The sequence below is a fragment of the Mustela putorius genome, unplaced genomic scaffold, assembly GCF_011764305.1.
Source record: "Mustela putorius furo isolate JIRA1106 unplaced genomic scaffold, ASM1176430v1.1 tig00003863_pilon_pilon_pilon, whole genome shotgun sequence".
Lineage (NCBI taxonomy): Eukaryota > Metazoa > Chordata > Mammalia > Carnivora > Mustelidae > Mustela > Mustela putorius.
The window spans coordinates 26,126,847-26,148,086 of NW_025422015.1; the positions used below are offsets into that span (position 1 = coordinate 26,126,847).

At 38.8% G+C, this 21,240-nt stretch overlaps 1 protein-coding gene across 14 annotated transcripts; it reads right to left on the bottom strand.

Annotated features, from left to right (window-relative positions):
- Window positions 1–642: 642 nt before the first annotated feature.
- On the bottom strand, window positions 643–20,398 carry RNF146 (ring finger protein 146). Of its 14 annotated transcripts, XR_006602355.1 has the most exons (5): window positions 20,125–20,372; window positions 18,436–18,502; window positions 9,901–10,008; window positions 1,136–2,946; window positions 643–1,061 (listed from the first exon to the last, which is right to left on the bottom strand). XR_006602355.1 is itself a non-coding variant. In XM_013063549.2 (4 exons), coding segments are annotated over exons 3-4 (1,080 nt in total). In that variant the 5' UTR covers window positions 9,903–10,003; window positions 18,436–18,502; window positions 20,279–20,382; the 3' UTR covers window positions 643–1,868. The 14 variants fall into 14 exon arrangements, 13 of the variants coding, with proteins under 13 accessions (XP_012919003.1, XP_004740218.1, XP_044922328.1 ...); XM_013063549.2 differs by having other exon boundaries at window positions 643–2,946; window positions 9,901–10,003; window positions 20,279–20,382; XM_004740161.3 differs by having other exon boundaries at window positions 643–2,946; window positions 20,279–20,382.
- Between the last annotated feature and the right edge of the window lie 842 nt (window positions 20,399–21,240).

Below are 21,240 nucleotides of genomic sequence, written 5' to 3' on the forward strand. Positions count from 1 at the left end.
GGCACCTGGCTGGATCAGTTGGTGGAGCATGTGACTCTTGATATTGGGGTTGTGAGTTCAAGCCTCACACTGGGTATAGAGATGACTTAAAAATTAAAGAATAAATTAAATAATTTTAAAAAAGAATTGGTGAATGGCTCTTCTTTTATTATTTTTTTATGGTTCTTCTTTTAAATAAAAAAGCTTCCCACCTTACCCTCCTACAAATTTGGAGCCTTATTTGGTATTTTAATAACCTAGTTTTCTATCTTAAATTCTCTCCCAAACAATAGTCATCATGTGGAAAGTCTACTGACTCTACAAAATTGGCCATTATGTGTATGCCCTGGAATTTCTGACCTAGTAATAAGTACTACTGTTTACTTAATAATAAAATTTAATAACTTTACATCAAAACTTCCTAAGATGTCAAAAGGACTCATGAAGCATCTTCTAATATTTGCATTATAGATCAGATTTCTATTTTCTTCTGAAAAGTAGCTGACCTTTCTTTTCCATAACTAGCTATATTCTAAAAGTAGACTTAATACAAATGTACAACTCAGACTTTTATGATCATCTTATAATACAGGCTCTAAAAAGCATGTAAGTCAAAGAATTAACTCCCAATTCTAACCTATCACAACAAGAGATAAAAGATACTTTCAGAGTAAGGACAGTTTTTATTTGCTATGGTAACATTCAATTCACATTTGAAAAACATTAAAAATAACTTGTATATGCTTCAACACAATCCTACTGTTCTGAGTTAAATATATTAAGACAAACTCACATTACCATTTTTCAGAAACAAATTCTGGATTACCAAGTTAACCCAAGACTTCCTATTTTACCACAAATTCTACATTTTATGTAAAGTAAATTTGTGTCTACTAATGCTGTTTACAAATAAGCCTACCACTTAATTAGTATCAGACCACTAGTGAAGACTGGCAATGAAAATCTAATATGTATGGTCTCTACTATCAGTTATATAAGAAATTCAAGTCTCACGAGCTTTAGGTTTATTTCCATACATACTTATTCCATGCAATTGCTTGTAGATTCTGTTTAAATATTCTCTGAAAAAAAAAACTTTCCTGAGTAGGTGACTAAGCTGAATACAACCATTTCAAACCACCACCTGTTTACTGACCTTTGGCCGCAAATGTCAAAATGTTTCCATCCTCTTTCCAGACGCAAACAACAGACAAATTATTTTTTGATAAACTCTAGTATTTATTAAATTATAAATTCTGTAATCAAAAAGAAAAATGCAGGTCAAGAGAAACCTCAAACTACAAGGACTAGACAGCAAAGCCTATGGGAAACGCCATGAAGTATGTTACAGACAAGATTCTGAAACGAGTTATTAGCTGTTTTCTTTACATTTCCATTTCAGTAACTTTAGTATTTAACAGCTGTTATTCATCTATTTTAGAATCCCAAATTCACATTTATTCTCACATTAATTAAGCTTCCTGTTCATACCAATACCAACATCTCATAGATGCCAAATTTGAGTAATGGTTTTACTTCAATCCATGCAGAAAAATAAGACACAACGCAAGAGTCAGATGAGGACTGTTAATGCACAGATAATACACACATGTTGGCCAAAAGAACTGAAGAAATTTAAAAAATATATAAAATAAACAGATCTCAAGAAAACTGGGTTATTACTAAACCGCTCTCAACTATTAACGCCAAGTTCCTTATATTAAATAAATTCCTCAACAGACATGTTAGACATTTTAATTACAAATCTGTCCTCCCTATACCCTTACCCACCCCAACTCCCAAAAATGCACTACCAGGGATGAGTATAATGTTATGTGGGCAGAAATTTACAGATAACCATTTTAACTTTGAGCATGGAGCGGAAGACTTTAAACTTCAGTTACTGTGCACTGTCCATCGGGCCTTCTAGATCTGACACCAGCATTCACTGTTCCACCCCCTGCTGATAGATCAGTTCCTGATCGATCTGATCGATCAGATACTGTCTGGTTTGCATTAGGAACCAAAAGTCTCTGTTGGGTCAAGGAGTGTTGTGGAACAAGTGCAGATACATCCTCACTATCACTACTGGCATCTGATTCGGTTTCTTCAATGGAGGTGTCTGGTGCCGGTACCCTGCCTGAAGATGGCGATTCACGTTCTTCTTCTCCTTCCCCCCTATGACTCCTTTCAGCTATGCTGTCTCCGCTGAGCTGCAAATGAGCAAAAGAGTCTTCCAGAGAAGTGCTTGCATCAGGGGATGGTGTTGCAGGGCTTGTTAACTGACCATCTACTGATGTCAGGGGCCTTACAGAAGACACTAGAGGCTGAATGGAAGAAGCTCCACTCTGTGCTGATACGCTGTCCGCTCCGTCAGCAGAGCTCTCTCGTGCTAGGTTTACGGTATTAGCGTCACAGTCCAGCCTAAGTCCAGCTACTCCCTTCTTTGGTATATCTATTATATCCCGCTTAATCTTCCTGCGACGTCCATGTTCGTTTCTCCTGTACTGAACCATATTTTCAAGATCAGCAACATACAGAAACCCAGCAATTAACATTTCAGTGCTCTTTTTACCTTTGGAAAAAGCGTCTTCCAGTTCTCTACTAGTGCGCTCATCATACTGCCACCACCCATTTCTTCCTTCGTAATACCATGCATATTCACCATTTCCTCTACTCGCGGCCTTGAGTTCTTCTGGTGACAATAAGGTTGGCTTGTCAAGGAAATCTTCAGGGATTTCTTGTCGACAGAGGGCACATCGCTTTCCAAGCCATGAAGCTCCCTTTACACACAGATAGCAGAAAACATGCTTACAAGGCAGACTGACTGGGTGAACACATGTTTGCAGACAAATGGCACATTCAGGGACAGTTAGAGAAGGTGCAGTATTCGCACAGGACTCATTCGCTTTCCTGTTCGTAGGAAGCATGTTTATTGAGTGATCAATTTCACCACAGCCAGCCATCCTAAGAAAAGGGAAGAAAATACATGTACTATTAAAATTGTATTTCAACTCTTCCAATATAATTCAACAATTCATATTATTATTAAGCATCTATTATATACATGTGCTACATAGTGGACAATGGGAAAACAAAAACGAAAGCCCACCTGCTTATGGAGAAGACTGACATTAACAAAATAAACACACACATGGATGTTAACAGTGCAATTCTGCTAAGTGCTAGAAATGAGATGTACATGGCAGTGAGCCCTAGATCTAGATTTCTAACAGTTGATTTTAGGTTTCTTCCTGGATGTCTTGAGAGCAAAAAGGAAAACTGAACTCATTATCTGTTTCTTCCTTATTTACTCCATAAAAGCTCCACCCCAAACCCCATGACACCATTATCCACCTTTTTCAAGCCAGAAATCCATCACTGAAACTGCCCTTCTACTCCTTGCATCTAAAACATCAGCAGGTCTTATCAATTTTATCCTAAGTATCTCCTGAATCCACCTACTACACATTTCTACCGTTCCCTAGCCACCAAGTAAATACTGTTTATCAAATAAGTGAAAATGCCTTTTAACTGGTCTAGCCTGACCTCTTGCTTAAAAAGTTGATTTTAGGATAGACTAGGACCTATAAGCCCTGCAATAGTCCTGCCCCCCACCTCTCACACTGGCCTCATCTCTATCAGACTTCCCCTTGATCAGGCTTCCAACCACACTGGCCGCTCCCTTCAGTGGGTTTTCTCTATATGAACATTTCTTTACTTCCTGCCTTCCACATCGCCCATGGACTGACTACTACCCATCTTATCCCTCTTGAGGAAGTCTCCATGACTAGGTCAAATCACCCTATTTTTTTTTTCTTTAAATACCTTATTACCATGTACTTCTTATTCCTAGTACTCATTAGAATTTCAGGGTTACATTTGTATGTATGTTTATTTGGTTAATTTAAGTCTTCCCCATAAGCAGGTGGGATTTGTAAAGACAAGACACAGATCACTGGCTCGTCTCTGTATTCCCATACAAGACCTGGCAGAGAGAGAACACTCAAATATTAGCTAAGAAAATGAATGTTTTTCAGTGGAGAATATAGTACCATCATATAAAATAGATGTTTTGAGGGGCGCCTGAGTGGTTTGCTTCCCCCGCCCCGCCTGCCTCTCTGCCTACTTGTGATCTCTATCAAATAAATAAATAAACAAACTTTAAAAAAAAAAAGATGTTTTGAGTTTTATTTTTTAAGATTTTTATGTATTTGTCAGATAGAAAGCATGCATAAGCAGAGGGAGTGGCAGGTAGAGGGAGAAGCAGACTCCCCACTTAGCAAGGAGCCCCATGCAAGGCTCAATCCCAGGACCCTGGGATCATGACCTGAGCTAAAGGCAGAGGCTTAACCGAACCACCTGAATGTCCCTTTTATTTTACTTTAAATAACATTAATTTAAACCGCCTGGCTGAAAAATTTTTAATTTTTATTTATTTATTTATTTTTAAAGATTTTATTTATTCATTTGACAGAGATCACAAGTAGGCAGAGAGGCAGGCAGAGAGAGAGAGAGAGAGGAGGAAGCAGGCTCCCTGCCGAGCAGAGAGCCCGATGCAGGGCCCGATCCCAGGATCCCGGGACCACGACCTGAGCCAAAGGCAGAGGCTTTAACCCACTGAGCCACCCAGGCACCCCTGACAAATTTTTTTAAAGAATTTACTTGTATATACCTTGGGAATGTATAAAAATTCTGTCAGTGCACTTAAAGATCAACCCAGAAGCAGCACACTGAAGACTATAATGATAAATTGCAGATGGCCAAGGGAGAAAGGTGACGTGCAATAAGGCAGCTATTATACAATGAAACCACTGCTAGATAAGAAATCTAAAAACCTGATTCTCCCTCTTCCTTACTCTTCAGCACCCAGTTAAATCCAGTCTAAATTTCCTTACCTACAAATCTGAGTTTATAAAACTTAAGTGAGAACAGCCAAAAACCACAAAAAACACAAACACCAAACAAAAATACTTTGTAATCACTAAAACTTCACAAATGTTACAATCCTGTAAAAAGGGAGAAAATGACATGAATGTTGAAACTGCCCGAAAGGGAAAGGAGCAAGGTTTGTTAAACTGGATGATACTGGGCTTAAACACTCACATAAAATTTGTTAATTTCTGCCTTATTAAGTCATATGAACCTTTATTTAAAAATTACCATAGTCCATATATGATGCTGAGGTTTTTTCCTTTTCCTTTCCTTTCTCTCTTCTTTCTTTGACACAGAGAGAGAGATTGAGGGAACACAAGCAGGGGGAGTGGGAGAAAGGAGTAGCAGGCTTCCTGCTGAGCAGGGAGGTTGATGTGGGGCTCGATCCCAGGACCCTGAGATCAGGACCTGAGCTGAATGCAGACATTTAACAACTGAGCCACCTAAGTGCCCCACAATGCTGAGTACTGAAGGACCTAAAGATACATGCCTACTTTGTTAAATAAGGAAATACACATGCAAGCAAAGCAGATAATCACAGTATCATAATATGGCCTAATTCCTGCAATAACATGTTGGGATCCTTATAAAAAGTAATAATGAGGGGGCGCCTTGGTAGCTCAGTTGGTTAAGGCTCTGCCTTTGGCTCAGGTCATGGTCTCAGGGTCCTGGGATGGAGCCCCGCCTCGGGCTTTCTGCTCAGCGGGGAGCCTGCTCGCCGCCTACCCTACCCTGCTCCGGCCTCCGCCTGCCTCTCTGCCTACTTGTGATCTATCTCTGTCAAATAAGTAAATAAAATCTTAAAAAAAAAAAAAAAGTAATAATGAGAGAGAGGTTAGAAGATGGACATGGCTATAAAGTATGGGGTGCAGAGGTGTCTGGGGAGTGGAAGAATTTGAAGGCAGAGACACATACATGGCCCTGGGTCATATAAGCAATGGAATAGGCAAGACATGAAGTTACAAAGGTGATCAGAAGCTAAATCATGAAAGTCTTTTTGTGCCTGGCTAAAGAAACATCTGATTTGATTTTTATCCCATAGAACTAGGAAACCCAGATATTTTATAAATGTAATCCTTTTTTAAATTTTTTAAAGATTTTATTTATTTATTTGACAGAGAGAGATCACAAGTAGGCAGAGAGACAGGCAAAGAGAGAGGGGGGAGGCAGGCTCCCCGCTGAGCAGAGCCCGATGTGGGGCTTGATCCCAGGACCCCGAGATCATGACCTGAGCCAAAGGCAGATGCTTAACCTACTGAGCCACCCAGGTGCCCCAACCTAGATATTTTAAAAGGGCAGAAAATGATAGAGGAGTGCACCCAGTGATATGTAAAAAGACTGAGAAACAGAGGTGAAGGTCTCACAGAGATGGGCAACTATTAATTAACTGCTGCTTAAAATGAATGACAGTCTCTCTGTACCACTGATTCTGCTGTTTTAAACAAGAAATAAGAATTTCTGCCTTTTTCCAAGATCAAGCATTCAAAATTGGGTAAAGTCGTTACAAAAGTTATAGTCAGTAAAAATAGTTATGCTCATCAAAACTTGAGAAACAATCCTCTTAGGCTTTAAATCACAGCACATCCAGTCCAACAATCTATTCTCTTACTGCTTTCTCCTGTGTCCTTGGTTCTACAATACACAAGGTTCAAAATGATAGCAAGTTTTGGAAAAGATTGTTTATCTGTCTAGAAAAGGAAGTGGCTCGCAGTCTCAGTGGAAAGAACAGATTACTATGAAATACTTGATTTCCAAACCTTTTTTCAACCTTTAATTCCATTTCCAATCAACTCCTTTACCAGAAACTCTAGGTTACACAAACTAGCAAACTGTAACTTTTTCCCAACCTATGTTAAGTTCTACCAGATAGGAACTCTTACATGTGGTAGGCACTTAAAAGAGCTTCAAAATATTTTGAAATAAACACTTGCCTTCAAAGATCTTGTCACTTAACAATCTAAGTGAAGCAACTGTTTAATCAATGCTGTCCTCCTATTTCCCCAGAAAGAACTGGCCGGGCACAATACATTGTGTTAGGCTCCCTACAACTCATATGTATTTCTTAAATACAAAATCTTAGTACTTCCCAAAATGACAAGAGATAGAATACCACATATTTCGATTTACCTTTGGCAAAAGATTCAGAATACTTTTGTCTGTTCCAAGAAACTTTATACTGCGGTAACCGTCTATGTACATTACTTTCAATTCTGCCAAATATAAGCAGTACCTAATGTACCTGTAAGAGGTTTTTTAAAAAATCACACACTCACACCATGCTTCTGAGTCTTCAGCCTTCTCACCAGTAAAGTTGGGATAATTCACATTCAATTCAAAATTATTGTAAATTGAATAAATTAAATGAAAGTATAAACCTGAATATGAAAACCTCTTTTAATTCATCAGGTCCTACTGCTTTATTTAAACCTCAGTATTACTTTAAACATTTTGGGAACAGAAAGAACTAAAATTAGATACAGAATGGGAGCGCAAGTATTCTTACATATCTTTCAATTTAGGTTAAATAAATCAACTGTTAATGAAATTCTTTTTTTTTTTTTTTAAGATTTTATTTATTTGAAAGAGAGAGCAGGAGGGGAGGGAGAAGCAGACTCCCTGTGGAACAGGGAGCCCAATTGCAGGGCTCAATCTCAGGACCCCAGGATCATGACCTGAGCCCAAGGCAGATGATCTTGCCTAAAACTCGGAGCCCTTCTGGATGCTCTTATTCCTTAGCCACTTCTCTTTTCGGTGACAGAAACCTTTAGAATGTATGCCCTTTATTCCCAAAGCCTGTAATCCCAATTCTGGCTTCTTGGATACACTCTTGTACTAACCTCCCAAGTGGACTCCCTGACTTCGGTCCTTTCTCCTCCTCATGCCTTTTTCTCAGTTTAATCATGTCTAATTAGTCTTCTTTCCAATCTTCAAGTTTTCTACTGCCTACATTATCTAATCCAAATTCCTAAGCACTGGCTTCCGAGTACATTGACATAAGCCTTTAGAGTAACGCAGACTTAACTAGAATCCTGGCTCCATCATTTATTTTTAATACATGGACCTTGGAAAGCATTTCCCAAACCTCTCCAAAAGAAAGAATTAGCTGGTGTGCTCTACCCTGGAAATTCGCATATATCTGCTTTACAGTCTAAAAATCTGTGTTTTTAACAAGTTTTTAAACAGAGAAATTTGGAAAACACTGACCTAGGGCAAATGATTCCATCTTTCTACTTCTGTTTCTTCACCAATAAATAAGCTATTATCATTTTTCACAGTAATTAAATTCAATAATCTAAATAAAATACCCAGTAAGCTCCTAGCAATATAGGAGGTACTCAATACTCACTCCCTTTACCAACTCTGACATCTCTTCCTATCTACCGCACTTTGCCACATGGGATTGCTCCCTGACTCCCCTAAGATACCCTGATATTTAGGGAGCTGTGCCCCTCCCTCATTCCCCTGACTTGAAAAACATTTCCTAATTTTCTCAGCTTGTTAAAATTCTGTTTATTCTTCAAGATCAGGCTAAAAGTTCTTCTCACTCTGGACCATCAGAGGGACTAAATCCTCTCAGTTCCAAAAGCATCTTATTATTACCTCAATATGGCATTTCTTCCACTGTTTAATTAATATTTATGGTTCACTTCCTAGACCACAATCTAGCTCGTTGATGACCAGCACCTATAATATTTAACCTACAGGATTTAAACACACACACACACACACACACACGGGCAGATAACATATGAATAAGATTAAATAAAAGACATATTTGCCCCAATTTTATTTATTTTTTAAAGATTATTTATTTATTTGACAGAGAGAGATCACAAGTATGCAGAGAGGCAGGCAGAGAGAGAGAGGGAAGCAGGCTCCCTGCTAAGCAGAAACCCCGATGCGGGACTTGATCCCAGGACCCTAAGATCATGACCTAAGCCAAAGGCAGCAGCTTAACCCACTGAGCCACCCAGGCACCCTATTTGCCCCAATTTTAAAGAAAAATGCTTATAGGTTTCACTTTTCTTTTATCAGATTCTCAACACTAAGAACGATACTGCCATACTTTTAATATATAATTAAAGCATCATATTGAAGTAGATAGCAATAGTTACATGTCAACCTGAAATAACATGTGAAATAATACCTAGAGGTTGGATAATGTTCATATTAACTTGGAAGACAGAAATATGTTCATCATGTAAAAATATACATCAAGAATAGAATGACATTCAAAATGGGCAAAATCATGGTAATGTAATATTTTAAATCATATTTCACAAAAACTAAACAATAGGAAAAACACAACTGGTAAAACTGGGGGCTAGAGTGAACTCAATTAAAATGCAGTAATATATTAAATTTTTTAAAAATCAACTAATCACAATCCGGTGCTTAGGTGGTGCAGCTGGTTAAATGTCTAACTCGTGGTTTCAGTTGAGGTCGTGATCTCAAGATTGTGAGATCAAGCCCATGTCGAGCTCTGCACTCAGCACAGAGTCTGCTTAAGACTCTCTCTCTTTCTTTGCCCCTCTCTCCCCTACACTCTCTAAATCTTTATTTTAAAAAATCAATTTAAAGAACACTTCAATTTAGCTAAACAAGCTTTTAATAACTAGTATTTTTAAGTCCTGTTAAGTCCCTCTTATTTATAGAATGTGATACTGTCTGCCTAGTTTGGTTTTTAAGTAAATTAGTATGAAAAGAGAAAGTAGAACCTAGAAGATCTAAAAATTCCCAGTTTTTTAGCCTTCTATGAGAAAATTCTTTTGTCTTGTTTCATTGACTTTTATAGAAATTTCTCCTAATAAGCTTTCTGGATATCTACATTAATAATAATTTAACGTGAATAAAATTACTAACTCAATAAAACATCTAAAACAATACAAAATGCTCATTTTGTATAATTAGGACTAAATATAACATACTTGGCTAATTGCATTTTATCAACTGCATCTTTGGGACAAACCATGATGACATACTTACATTTCTATTACAGATCCCACAGCTGTCTGTCACAAAAATAAACAATCATCTTCACAGGCAGTCAAACAGTGTGAGGTATTTTGTCTTCCATGGCTGGTTCATTCTGTGCTGCAAAAGAAATTATTTCATCAACTTCTACAAAGATTAAGATCAGTAAAAGTCAATTATGTACAATCATTTAACAAAATTCAGTGGCAAATTTTATCTTAAAAATGAGAAAATTTCAAAACAAGGATACCAGCTTTCACCACTGCTATTCAACACAGTACTGGAAGTGCCATTCATTTCTTACAGGCTACTCCAAACAGAAACCGCCCATTGCAAAAGAATGAAGTTGGATCCCTACTTCACACCACATACAAAACAAATTCAAGACAGACCAACTACCTAAAATGGGATAAAACCACACAACCCTTAGACGAAAACAGACGGGTTTATCTTTAGGAAGTTGGGTTTTGCAATGGATTCCTAGATATGAATGACACCACAAGCATGGGTAATAAAAGAAAAAGCAAATGGTGGACTTCATCAAAACTAAAACTTCTGGACGTTAAAGGACATTGTCAAGCAAGTTAAGTCAACCTACAGAATGGGAGAGAATCTTTACAAATCATGTACTGGTAAAAAAACAAAACAAAACAAAAAACAAATCATGTACTGGTAAGGATTTCATATCCACAATACATTAAAGAATGCCTACAACTCAACAACAAAAGGACAAAGAATTTTTTTTCAATGGACAAAAGATACTTTTTCAAAGAAAAAGATAAATAGATAAATAAATAGATACTTCTTCAAAGAAGATGTAGAAACCGCCAATAAATACAAGAAAAGATGCTCAATATTATTTGTTATCAGGGGAAATGTAAATCAAAACCACACGAACTGCTGCTTCACATCTGTTAGGATGGCTATAATTAAAAAAAAAGGAGGGGGGGGACAGGAAGCATTGGTGAGAATGTGGAAAACTGGAACCCTTGTACACTACTGATGGGAATGAAAACTAGTCCAGCCACTGTGACGTTTGGTGGTTCCTCAAAAAAATTGAACAGAATTATCATATAATCCAGCAATTCCACTCCCAGGTAAATACCCCAAAGAATTGAAAACAAAGACGGAAACAGATACTTGTACACCAATGTTCTCTGCAGAATTATTCACAAAAATCAAAGGTGGACACAACCCAAGCACCCATCAACAGAAGAATAAACAAAATGTGGTATACAAATACAATGGAGTATTATTTACCCATAGAAAGAAAGGAAGTTCTGATACATACTATAACATGGATGCACCTTGAAAGTATTTTGCTAAGTGAAATAAGCCAGACACAAAAGGACAAATACTAGGATTCCACTTAAATGAAGTATTGAAAATAGGCATATTCAGGGGCACCTGGGTGGCTTAGTGGGTTAAGCCTCTTCCTTCTGCTCTGGTCATGATCTCAGGGTCCTGGGACTGAGCCCCTCATCGGGCTCTCTGCTCAGCAGGAAGCCTGCTTCCCCCCTCTCTCTGCCTGCTGCTCTGCCTACTTGTGATCTTTGTGAAATAAATAAAAAAAAATCTTTAAAAAAAGAAAAAGAAAGAATATAGGTATATTCAGAGACAGAAAGTAGGTAAGTTACCAGGGGCAAGGGAGAGGAGCAAACAGGGTTACTGCTTAATGGATACAGAATTTCTGGTTAAAATGATGAAGCTGTGGAAATGTATAGTAGCGATGGTTGCACAACATTGTGGATGTAATTAATGACAATGAGTTGTACATTTAAAATGGGGAAGATGGTGAATTTTATGTTATTTATATTTTATCACAATAAAAATGTTTTTAAAGTCAATCAGTTTCTATATGGACAAATTAGCCCACATGCAATGTATTCCATAGCCACTGCCTTTCTACAAGAAAGTAGTGTGTGAAAAGACAAGGCCATCACATTAACTAGAACCTCCGGCTATGTATATGTATATCCAAGTTTACAATTGTTAAACCAAACTTCTCCCAAGATGCCTCTTATTCAGGGAATCCAGAAGCACCAACCAAAACATTTCAGCCATTAATCCTTCTTTTAGTATTCTCTCCTGCCACTTCACCATGTCCAGTGCCAGAGGCACATCACAACACAGAACTCAGAATCAAGCAAACATAAGGACTAAAAAGACTGTAAGCCTCACCGTAACAGCAAGAGGGAAGAGTCGAATTCTTCCAGTTCCATGTGCCTCTCACAATATAGGGGTTTTAGTGTTTAAAGATAAATTATATTTCTTTTATAGAAATTTTTCCCGGTGAGATTTTAATATGAGCCAGCTTATCCTACTTAATGTTTAACATTACAATCATCTGTTTTAGAACCAGAGGATTTTCAAAAGTGACTCAAAAAAAGTTTCTAAATAACCTTTTCGTTATACAGACTTTGGAAACTTAGTCCACACATTATATGGACTCCATTGTCCTGACCACCGCCCGTACTCCCCACCACAAACCCTTTTACTTTACCCTTTAGGTGCCTACAACTTCCATGGCACCACAGGAGATGTCATTCATTTCTCTTCTACAGGTACTCAAAACAGAAACTGCCCATTTTTACACACAGGACAGGAGGAAACATTCTACTATTCTATCATTATTACTCTTAACAAGAACAATATTTCTTTGAAGGCTCACCACTAACTATGTAATTACCTACAGCTCTTCTAGCTTAACCTTTAAGGCAGTGACTTAATTTTCACTATTCATCATCCTCTCCATCCTAACTTCTGACACATTACTGTGAACCAGTTTAAATATGACCCATTCCAACTCCTAACTAAGAGGTTCTTAATCTAGCCCCACTGAGGCTGCTTATTAGAGATATACATTCTCGGGCCCTAACCCGGGACACTCTAGGCCAGTAGACCTGGATGGCGTTTAAGCCGGGAATCTCACCTTAAGTGAAAGTGATGCAGGTAATCCATCAAATCCACTTTGAGAAAAACTGTACTCCGTTTTCAATTCCTATTATCCTAAATTCAGTAAATTTCATCTCCCTGTCCATCCAGCAAAAAAATATGATGATACACGTGGAACTATAAATCACCTACAGTGCTACCTCTCTAAAATTGTAATCTCTTAGATTACAAACTCTGGTCCTTCCAGCTAACTTACTCATGCCCACAACTCTTTAATTTCACAAGGACCTCTAGTTTCTTGACAGCCTTCTTTTCTTAGGCAGTTGACAGTCTCGTTTCTTTTCCTGCCCAATCTGGAACCCAATCATTTTAACTTCTTTCTTAATAGAATACTTGTCTTTCACATCTGTCTCTCGTCTAAACATTCTCCACAAACCCCCATGTCTGCACACATCTTACAAAGTGACATCTCCGCTTCCATGCTTTAATCAAGGAATGCAGATAGAGGAAAAACAGAAAATCCTTTTCTCATCTCTCATCTCATTTCTCATCTCTCCAACCAAATTCTGTCAACTTTTATCCTTAACACCTTTGGAATCTATCCTCTACTCTCTTGCCATTGCTAGTGTCCTCAGTTTAGATATGTATCACCTCTCATCTGAACTACTGTTCAGTCTATCATGCTTCAGTAACACCGCTCAAATTTAAGCCCCTGAGTGATATGCTGAAAAGGCAAAATGGGCCTCCCATATGTGAAGCCCCATTTTGGTTCTTCAATCTATACAATAAAGGCAAAGCTCCTAAGGACAGAATTCAAAGGCTTTTGACCTCAAACCTAAATCTCTCTCTAGTCTTACTTATCTCCTACCACCACTCTCACAGATTCATAACCTAGTTGTACCAAATTACTCATACTTCCCTAAACCTCCCCTTTGTAGTGTTGTACTTCCTCCTCCTAAAACAATCTAGCTCTTTTACAGCTTATGAATTTTACTATACTACCACTTTCTCTGACTATCTCCCAAAATTTGTTCCCTCAACTATATTTTGTACATTCTCCTATTACTGTATGGGGATAACCCATACACTGAAATTATTTGTTTGCTTTTAACTTTCTATTAAACCATCAACCTCCTGAAGATAAAGACTGTCTTTTATCTCTAAATGGTCAGTAAACTGCCAATCAGGTTTTGTTGACTTGAAGTGTTATTTCTTGGATGAAGGAATAACTTCTTAAAGTAACTGTTGAGAAAAATAAATACTGAAACAGATTTATTCACATAACACCATTTGAGTTCTGTGAACAAGCCAGCCACTAAAGATATAAAGATAACCAAGTTCTAATCATTTCTTTAAAGAGCTTAAAATACAACAGAGGGAAGTTAATACATTTACAAATATAAGATTCAAGCCATCTTTACATCTTTTGACAAGCACATCATTCACCTACAGCTTTGTTCACTGGCAATGAATTCTCCAGAATGAGGATAAAAAAACAAGAATAAAACCAGTTTTAGTAAATCTTGCAAGCTACAGTGACTTCTCCAATTCCTATATCCCATGGATAATTTTCAAGTGGACCCTAAATGGATAACAGTTAGGGGGGAGGAAAATAAACTAAAATCTATGTAGTATTCTAGATCCCAGCTATACAAACTGTGTCCCCAACAACTATATCAGCATTTACCTGGGAGTCCCTTACAAATGAAAAATCTGGAGCCCCATTCCATAGCAAGAATCAGATCTCCAGGTGGTTCATATGCATACTAGAAAGTTCATGAAGCTCTTGATAACCTTAAAACAACCCTGTATATATGACTATACCCATTTTATAAATGAGGAAACCCAAACCCATAAGGATTTAACCCCAAATCACAAAGCTATCAATATTGGGAGATGGGAAGTGTTTCTTTAAAAGTGTCTTAAAACACTTTTAAAGTGTTTCCTTAAAAAAAACCTTTTCTTCTTCGGTGTACTCTATCTCAGAGAAGAAGTCTAGAACAGCAAAACCAAAGAGAAATATGATGCAAGCCCCATTTGTAATTTGAAATTTTCTATTAGCCATATTAAGAACAATAAAACAGGTAAAATTAATTTAAATACTTTAACCCCAAATATTTAAAACATTACCACTTCCAAATTTCATATAAATTATAAATGTGGTATTTTATATTTTCATGTATATATTCTTTGAAATTTGGTATTTATACCTACAGCACTAACTCAGTTCAGACAAGCCACTTACCAAGTGTTCAACAGCTCTATGTGGCTAGTGGCTATCATATTGGGCAATGCCAGTTTAGAATGTCTTGCGTATTAACAATCTTTTGACATACCAAATTGGCAATTTATTACCAGAATTGCTGAATTAAGAAAATGAACTCCATGTTACTTTCTTCACACCTTTGCTGACACAGATAAAAAAGAAAACTGCATTTTGTGTTATAATCAAAACTGACTAGTTTCAGTGATACCAATTCTCCCAAGCTGATTCATCCACTATAACCTCTGAGAATTACAATGCCAAGTGGACATAAGACAGGGCATAGCATGTAAATAAATATTCAGAATGGTCATATGTAGTAGTCCTTAGAAAATTTCTAATTTGTAACTTAAGATTTTTTTTTTTTTAATGAGGGGAGAGGGAGGCTTTTCCTTTCATCCAAAGATGTAAGATAAAATAGTGAATTCTAACTATAAGCCAGAATTAATTTGGTAAACATAAATAATTAAAACATACATAATTCTTGCTTCAATGAATGATTTATAAATTATACACCAAACTCAATATAATTTATGAATTACTATAGTAAAATTTACCACACTATTTTGATATGCAAATACCAACTTTCTTTAGGTGAAAATTTGTACAGAAAAGAACTATTAGGAAGGTAATATAAAAAGAGAAAAGATTTGGGGCACCTGGGTGGCTCAGTGGACTAAAGCCTCTGCCTTCAGCTCAGGTCATGGTCCCAGGGAGGGTACTAGGATCAAGCCCCGAGTAGGGCTGTCTGCTCAGCAGGGAGCCTGCTTCCCTTCCCCTCTCTCTGCCTGCCTCTCTGCCTACTGTTATCTGTCTGTCAAATAAATTAAAAAACTTAAAAAAAAAAAAAGAAAAAAAAAGAAATGATCTGAAACTACATTATATATTTCTGCCCCTTAACAATTCTAGGGGAAAAAGATGACAGACTAAATTTCAAAATATATGAGTTTAGAGACTGTCAGTGAATTTAAGTCATTTACCCACTCAACCAATTAGTAAATAAGTATAACTGAAAATAAAGTAATACCATACTATTTATAATCTGTGACCACTCAACAAATTCACACTTCTATTATCTGAATATGCTGTTATCTTCTCTGAAAATAGGACTAATTACAGTTCCACTTTTCAAGTCAGTCACAAAATCAAAAAACCACCATTTTTCTCCACATAACAGATTCAAATAAATGATTATCTTTTCAAAAGAACTTATCAAAGAAAAAGGAAAGTATATAATAGCTAAAATATCAAATTATAAGGGGTGCCTGGTGGCTCAGTGGGTTAAAGCCTCTGCCTTCGGCGTCCTGCGATCAAGCCCCTCGTCGGGCTCCCTGCTCAGTGGAGAGCCTGCTCCCCTGTCTCTCTCTCTGCCTGCCTCTGCCTACTCGTAATCTGTCAAATAAATAAAAATCTTAAAAAATACATCAAATTATAAAGATTTGAAGACTTCCTATATTTTTCCAATTACTGACAGCTATTTAATAAAAGTTTTTACTCTTTAATTCAAAATACACAAAACAGAAAATGTTCTCTATAAAAGCTAGCAGTGACAGAAAAGAAAAATACTTCAATGAACTTTCCAACTTGTGGTATACCAACTCAAAAAAAAAAAAAAGGAAAAATCAAGACCAGTGAACGAAAAAATAGAGACGGGATATAATTTAGCAGATACATCTTAGTATTTCTTAAGAGTCTCAAATTGAGAGAGATACCTAAATGCCCTAATGTTTCCATTTTTTTTTTTTAAAGATTTTATTTATTTATTTGTAAGAGAGAGAGAGTGAGAGCGAGCACAGGCAGACAGAGTGGAAGGCAGAGTCAGAGGGAGAAGCAGGCTCCCTGCGGAGAAAGGATCCCGATGTGGGACTCGATCCCAGGACGCTGGGATCATGACCTGAGCCGAAGGCAGCTGTTTAACTAACTGAGCCGCCCAGGCGTCCCTAATGTTTCCATTTTTAGCTTTCCCTCTCATCCCCTGCTAAAACTCAGCTTACAGAAAACACAGGTCATACTGGGAAACAGAAGTCTTTAGTCAAAAATCATTTCAACTAAATGAGGGCCAATACTTGATATGATTTTATTTTACCCATGTGGAAAAGCCTCTGCGTGATATGTTTAGAAGGCAAAAGGAACTTCCAATATGCGAAGCCCCATATTGGTTCTCCAGCCTATACAATAAAGGCAAAGTGCCTAAGGACAGTATTCAAAGGCTTTTGACCTCAAATCTAAATCTCTCTCTAGTCTTACTTATCTCCTACCACAGCTCTCACAGATTCATAATCTATTTATACCAAATTATTCATACTTCTCTAAACCTCCCTTTTGTAGTTCTGTACTTCCTCCTCCTCGTATAATCCAGCTTTTATAACTTATGAATGCTACTATACTACCACTTTCTCTGACTACCTCCCCAAAACTGTTCCCTCCACTATATTTTGCATATTCTTCTATTACTGTATGGGGATATACCCATACACTGAAATTATTCAAGCCCAAAATGAAGCTTGAACTCAGGATCCTAAAATTAAGACCTGAGTTGGGATCGGGGTAGGACACTTAACCAAGTGAGCTGCCCAGGAGCCCCAACACTACACTATCTTAAAGAATTACTTCCTTTATTGTTTACTACTCCCCTTATAAACATTACTGTATGGCAATCTATGACCTTCACACTCGTCATATTCAAGCATTAAACCTTTACATCTCCCCACCAACTGTGGCCTCTGCATTTTATTTTAAGCAAAACATGAAATGTGACTGTGAACAAATACTGTCTTTTCATCTCATCAAACAGACATTTCAAAGCCTGCAGCCATTTTGTAAATGAGAAAGGCTCTGTTGCTAATTATATGTGTGACCCTGGTCAAATCCTAACTCCCATGTTATTTAACCCTTCTCTTTTTTCTGTAATTCTAAATGCTTTAACATAAATTTAACAGGTTTTATTTTAATTAATCCAAAGGCAGTAAGCCATAAACACTAAATATTCCATAAATAGGCACAGGTGGCTGTAGAAGAATGTTAATAAAATGGTTTCCATATCCACAAAGATTATTCCTTATCCAACCTGTTGTTTCACAAATTCATGTTCCTTAGGCACAGTCAAGAACGAGGGAGGGGAATGTAAAAAAGGGTAGCACCCTCTGTTACTGACACTGGGGAAAAAAAAAATCAACTACTCAGCTAACAGTTCATCAGGCATTTCATGCCAGTAAATGGCTAATACATAAAATAATCTCTAAACAGACTAATATTGTGAAAAGAAAAGACTAAATACTAACTTTTCCTTCCATATTAAGTTAAAAAATCATTTTTGGATCCATTAAAAAAAAAATCTGTCAATTTGAATCTAACAATTCAAATCAGTGGAAACAAACAAAATACTTTACCAGTTGACACGCGACTCCTCAAAGAAAAACGCCATTTCTCTTTTTCATCCTGATGTCTGATGACTAGCTGTTTGGAAAAATAGTTTCCCTGATGATTATAATTCTACCAAGTTTTTAACACGCAGTATATAACAAAAACTTTCAAATGTTTACCATTATTTTAATTTTGCCTACAACTTACATTGGCCCATTTGAAAAATAAATTCTAAATTGAAGAGCTGGTTTAACAAAATGTTTCAATTTAAGATACACAAGGCTAAAACAAACACACCCAAAAATCTATTTCTAGTGTAGCATTCACTTTTCTGGTTTTCTCTTTAAATCTGCTTGACCTATTTTCATGTGTTTTTGGAGCACTCAGACACTCAAGACAAACAGTATTTGCTGGTCATGAAAACAGCAGAGCCAACATCATAAATCCTATTATTTCTGTGGGGAATTTCTTCATGTGTCCTATATTCCACGTCTTTCTCAGAGTCTAAACATAGATTCATTTGCTAAAAAGACAAAAAGTCTTAAGTCCTCCAATTTCTGTAATTATACACTGTTTTCAGTGCCAATGTTATACTTTCTCATCCTATTTAAAAAGTACACACAAGGGGGGGGGGGGGGGGGGGGAGTGCAGCCAGGCACCTGAAATGTCAAGCTATAAAGACAATGCTTTTTCTACCATTTCTTGGCTTTATTCTTCCCTTAATTCCACCCTGTTCCAATATTACAAAAAAATTTACTTAAAATTTGAGTACTTTTCGAAATTTGGTTAAGTGTGACTAAACTGGCACTTAGGATAGAAAAATAAAAACATATACGAAATGATTAACAAGAGAAACCTCCAGTTGCCAAATGTGTGTGTAAACGCAAAACAGTTTTACAGCCTTCTCTAGATCTACAGAAAATAAAACAGCGACAACAATGGAAGACCCGTACTCTTTCAGATGGGATGGGGGGGGGGGGGGGGAGGTAGGGAGAGAATTCGTACTCAGCAACCAGAACAAAGCAACAGCCTCCGCTTTTAAGATGCACTGAGGGTCTGGGTGGGGGGGGCGGCTCAACTGGTAAAGAGATCTCTTAATTGTTCCGAAGATTATTACTCATCCAAACAACGAGAATACGCAGCGCTGGGCTTAACCAGGGCAAGGTGGAGGGACTGCTCTTCCTACTAGGCAAGACCCAGACACTGAGCAGGAGGAGGAGGGAGAGAGGGAAGAGAAGGAAGTAGCCAAAGACACTCCGGAAAAAGACAAAATACAGGGAACTGTACGCCCCGGCTGCGATCTGACCCAAGACCCGGGGAGAGGCCTCCACACGGGAGACAGGGCTCAGGACCTTCAAACCATAGCCGCCCTTAAATCTTGAGCACGGAAGGTCCCCCAGGAGAGGCCTGACACCACCACCAAGGGAAGAGAAGAGGAACCGGGCTGCCACCAAAGGCAGAGACGAGGACCCTGGCGGAAGAGGCTGCGCAGTAATGGCCGCTGCTCCTCCCCTCGCACCCCGACCGTGACCAGCTCCGGGCCGTCGCCCAGGGCAGGGGCTGCTGCGGCGGCGGCGGACAACGCAGCGCCCGTCACAGTATTCTCGCCTGCGACAGCAATCAAGGTGGGGGCGGCGGGAAGAGCTGAACTGCCCCATCACGCCTGGGCGCCGAGAGCCGCGGCCGCGCCGGCCCAAGGGCGTCCACCTACGTACCGGCCCCTGACCTCGCCGCCGCCCCGCTCAGGCCCGGAGTGTCGGGCCGACCCGGAGCGCGTCGCTCCAGGAGGTGACACCGCGAGCCATCACGCCTTTCCCTGGGCTAGGACGTCAGAGCGGCTGACTTTGACCCTTCCCCGAAGAACCTCACCCAGACTCCAACCTATCTAGCCGCAGTCGCGGCCGTCTCGCAGTCTTTCCTCTTCGGCCCCGGAGCCCGCAGCGGCCGGGAACGCGCTCGACGGTCACGTGACGGCCCGTCGCGTCGCGAGGGGGCGGGTCCGCGCGGGGCGGAAGTGGAGCCTCGTACTGGGGCGCTTGCAGTAGCCCTTCCGCGCGGTGTTTCTCCGCGACCCAACACTGAAGCGAGGGGTTGGGGATCTACTTGTTACTACCTTTGGAGACCTGCAGTTTCTGCCTGGATCGTTCTAACGGCTTTGTATTGTGCTTTATTTGTGATTAGGTACCGGAGATCGAAAGAAGGCGGTCCACCGGTGAGATGTGGGGCAAAGCGAGGAAGACGGGTGTAGAACCGGCAGGTGGTGCTGCTCAGAAACCCCGCTTCGAGACCCAAGAGAAGCCTTTGGGCGCCTAGCTGGATTTGGGGGTACAGAGTCCTGGCAGAGTACTGCTTGTTCTCATAACAGCCACAACGAAGGGGTTCTTTGAGAGTTGTAGTTAATTCACCGTCTGAAGGGCTGAGCAATTTAATCGAAAAAAATATATAGATCTTAATTTCCTTTTGGGTGGCTCAGTGGGTTAAGCCGCTGCCTTTGGCTCGTGTCATCATCTCGGGGACCTGGGATCGAGCCCCGCGTCTGGCTCTCTCCTCAGCGGGGAGCCTGCTTCCCTTCCTCTCTCTGCCTGCCTTTCTGCCTACTTGTGATCTCTGTCTGTCAAATAAATAAATAAAAATTCTTTAATTTCCTTTTGGACCCATTTTTCTTAGACTAGAGCATAGGTAGCTGGAGGAAGAGATTAGTCAGAAGAATCTAAAACGGAAGGAATGGCTTATCTTGTTGCGTTCGTGTGGTTTTAACCGTCAAAACCGTGGCGGTATTCTCCATTATATTTTAGCATATACATTGTCTTTCTCGGAACTGATTATATTTT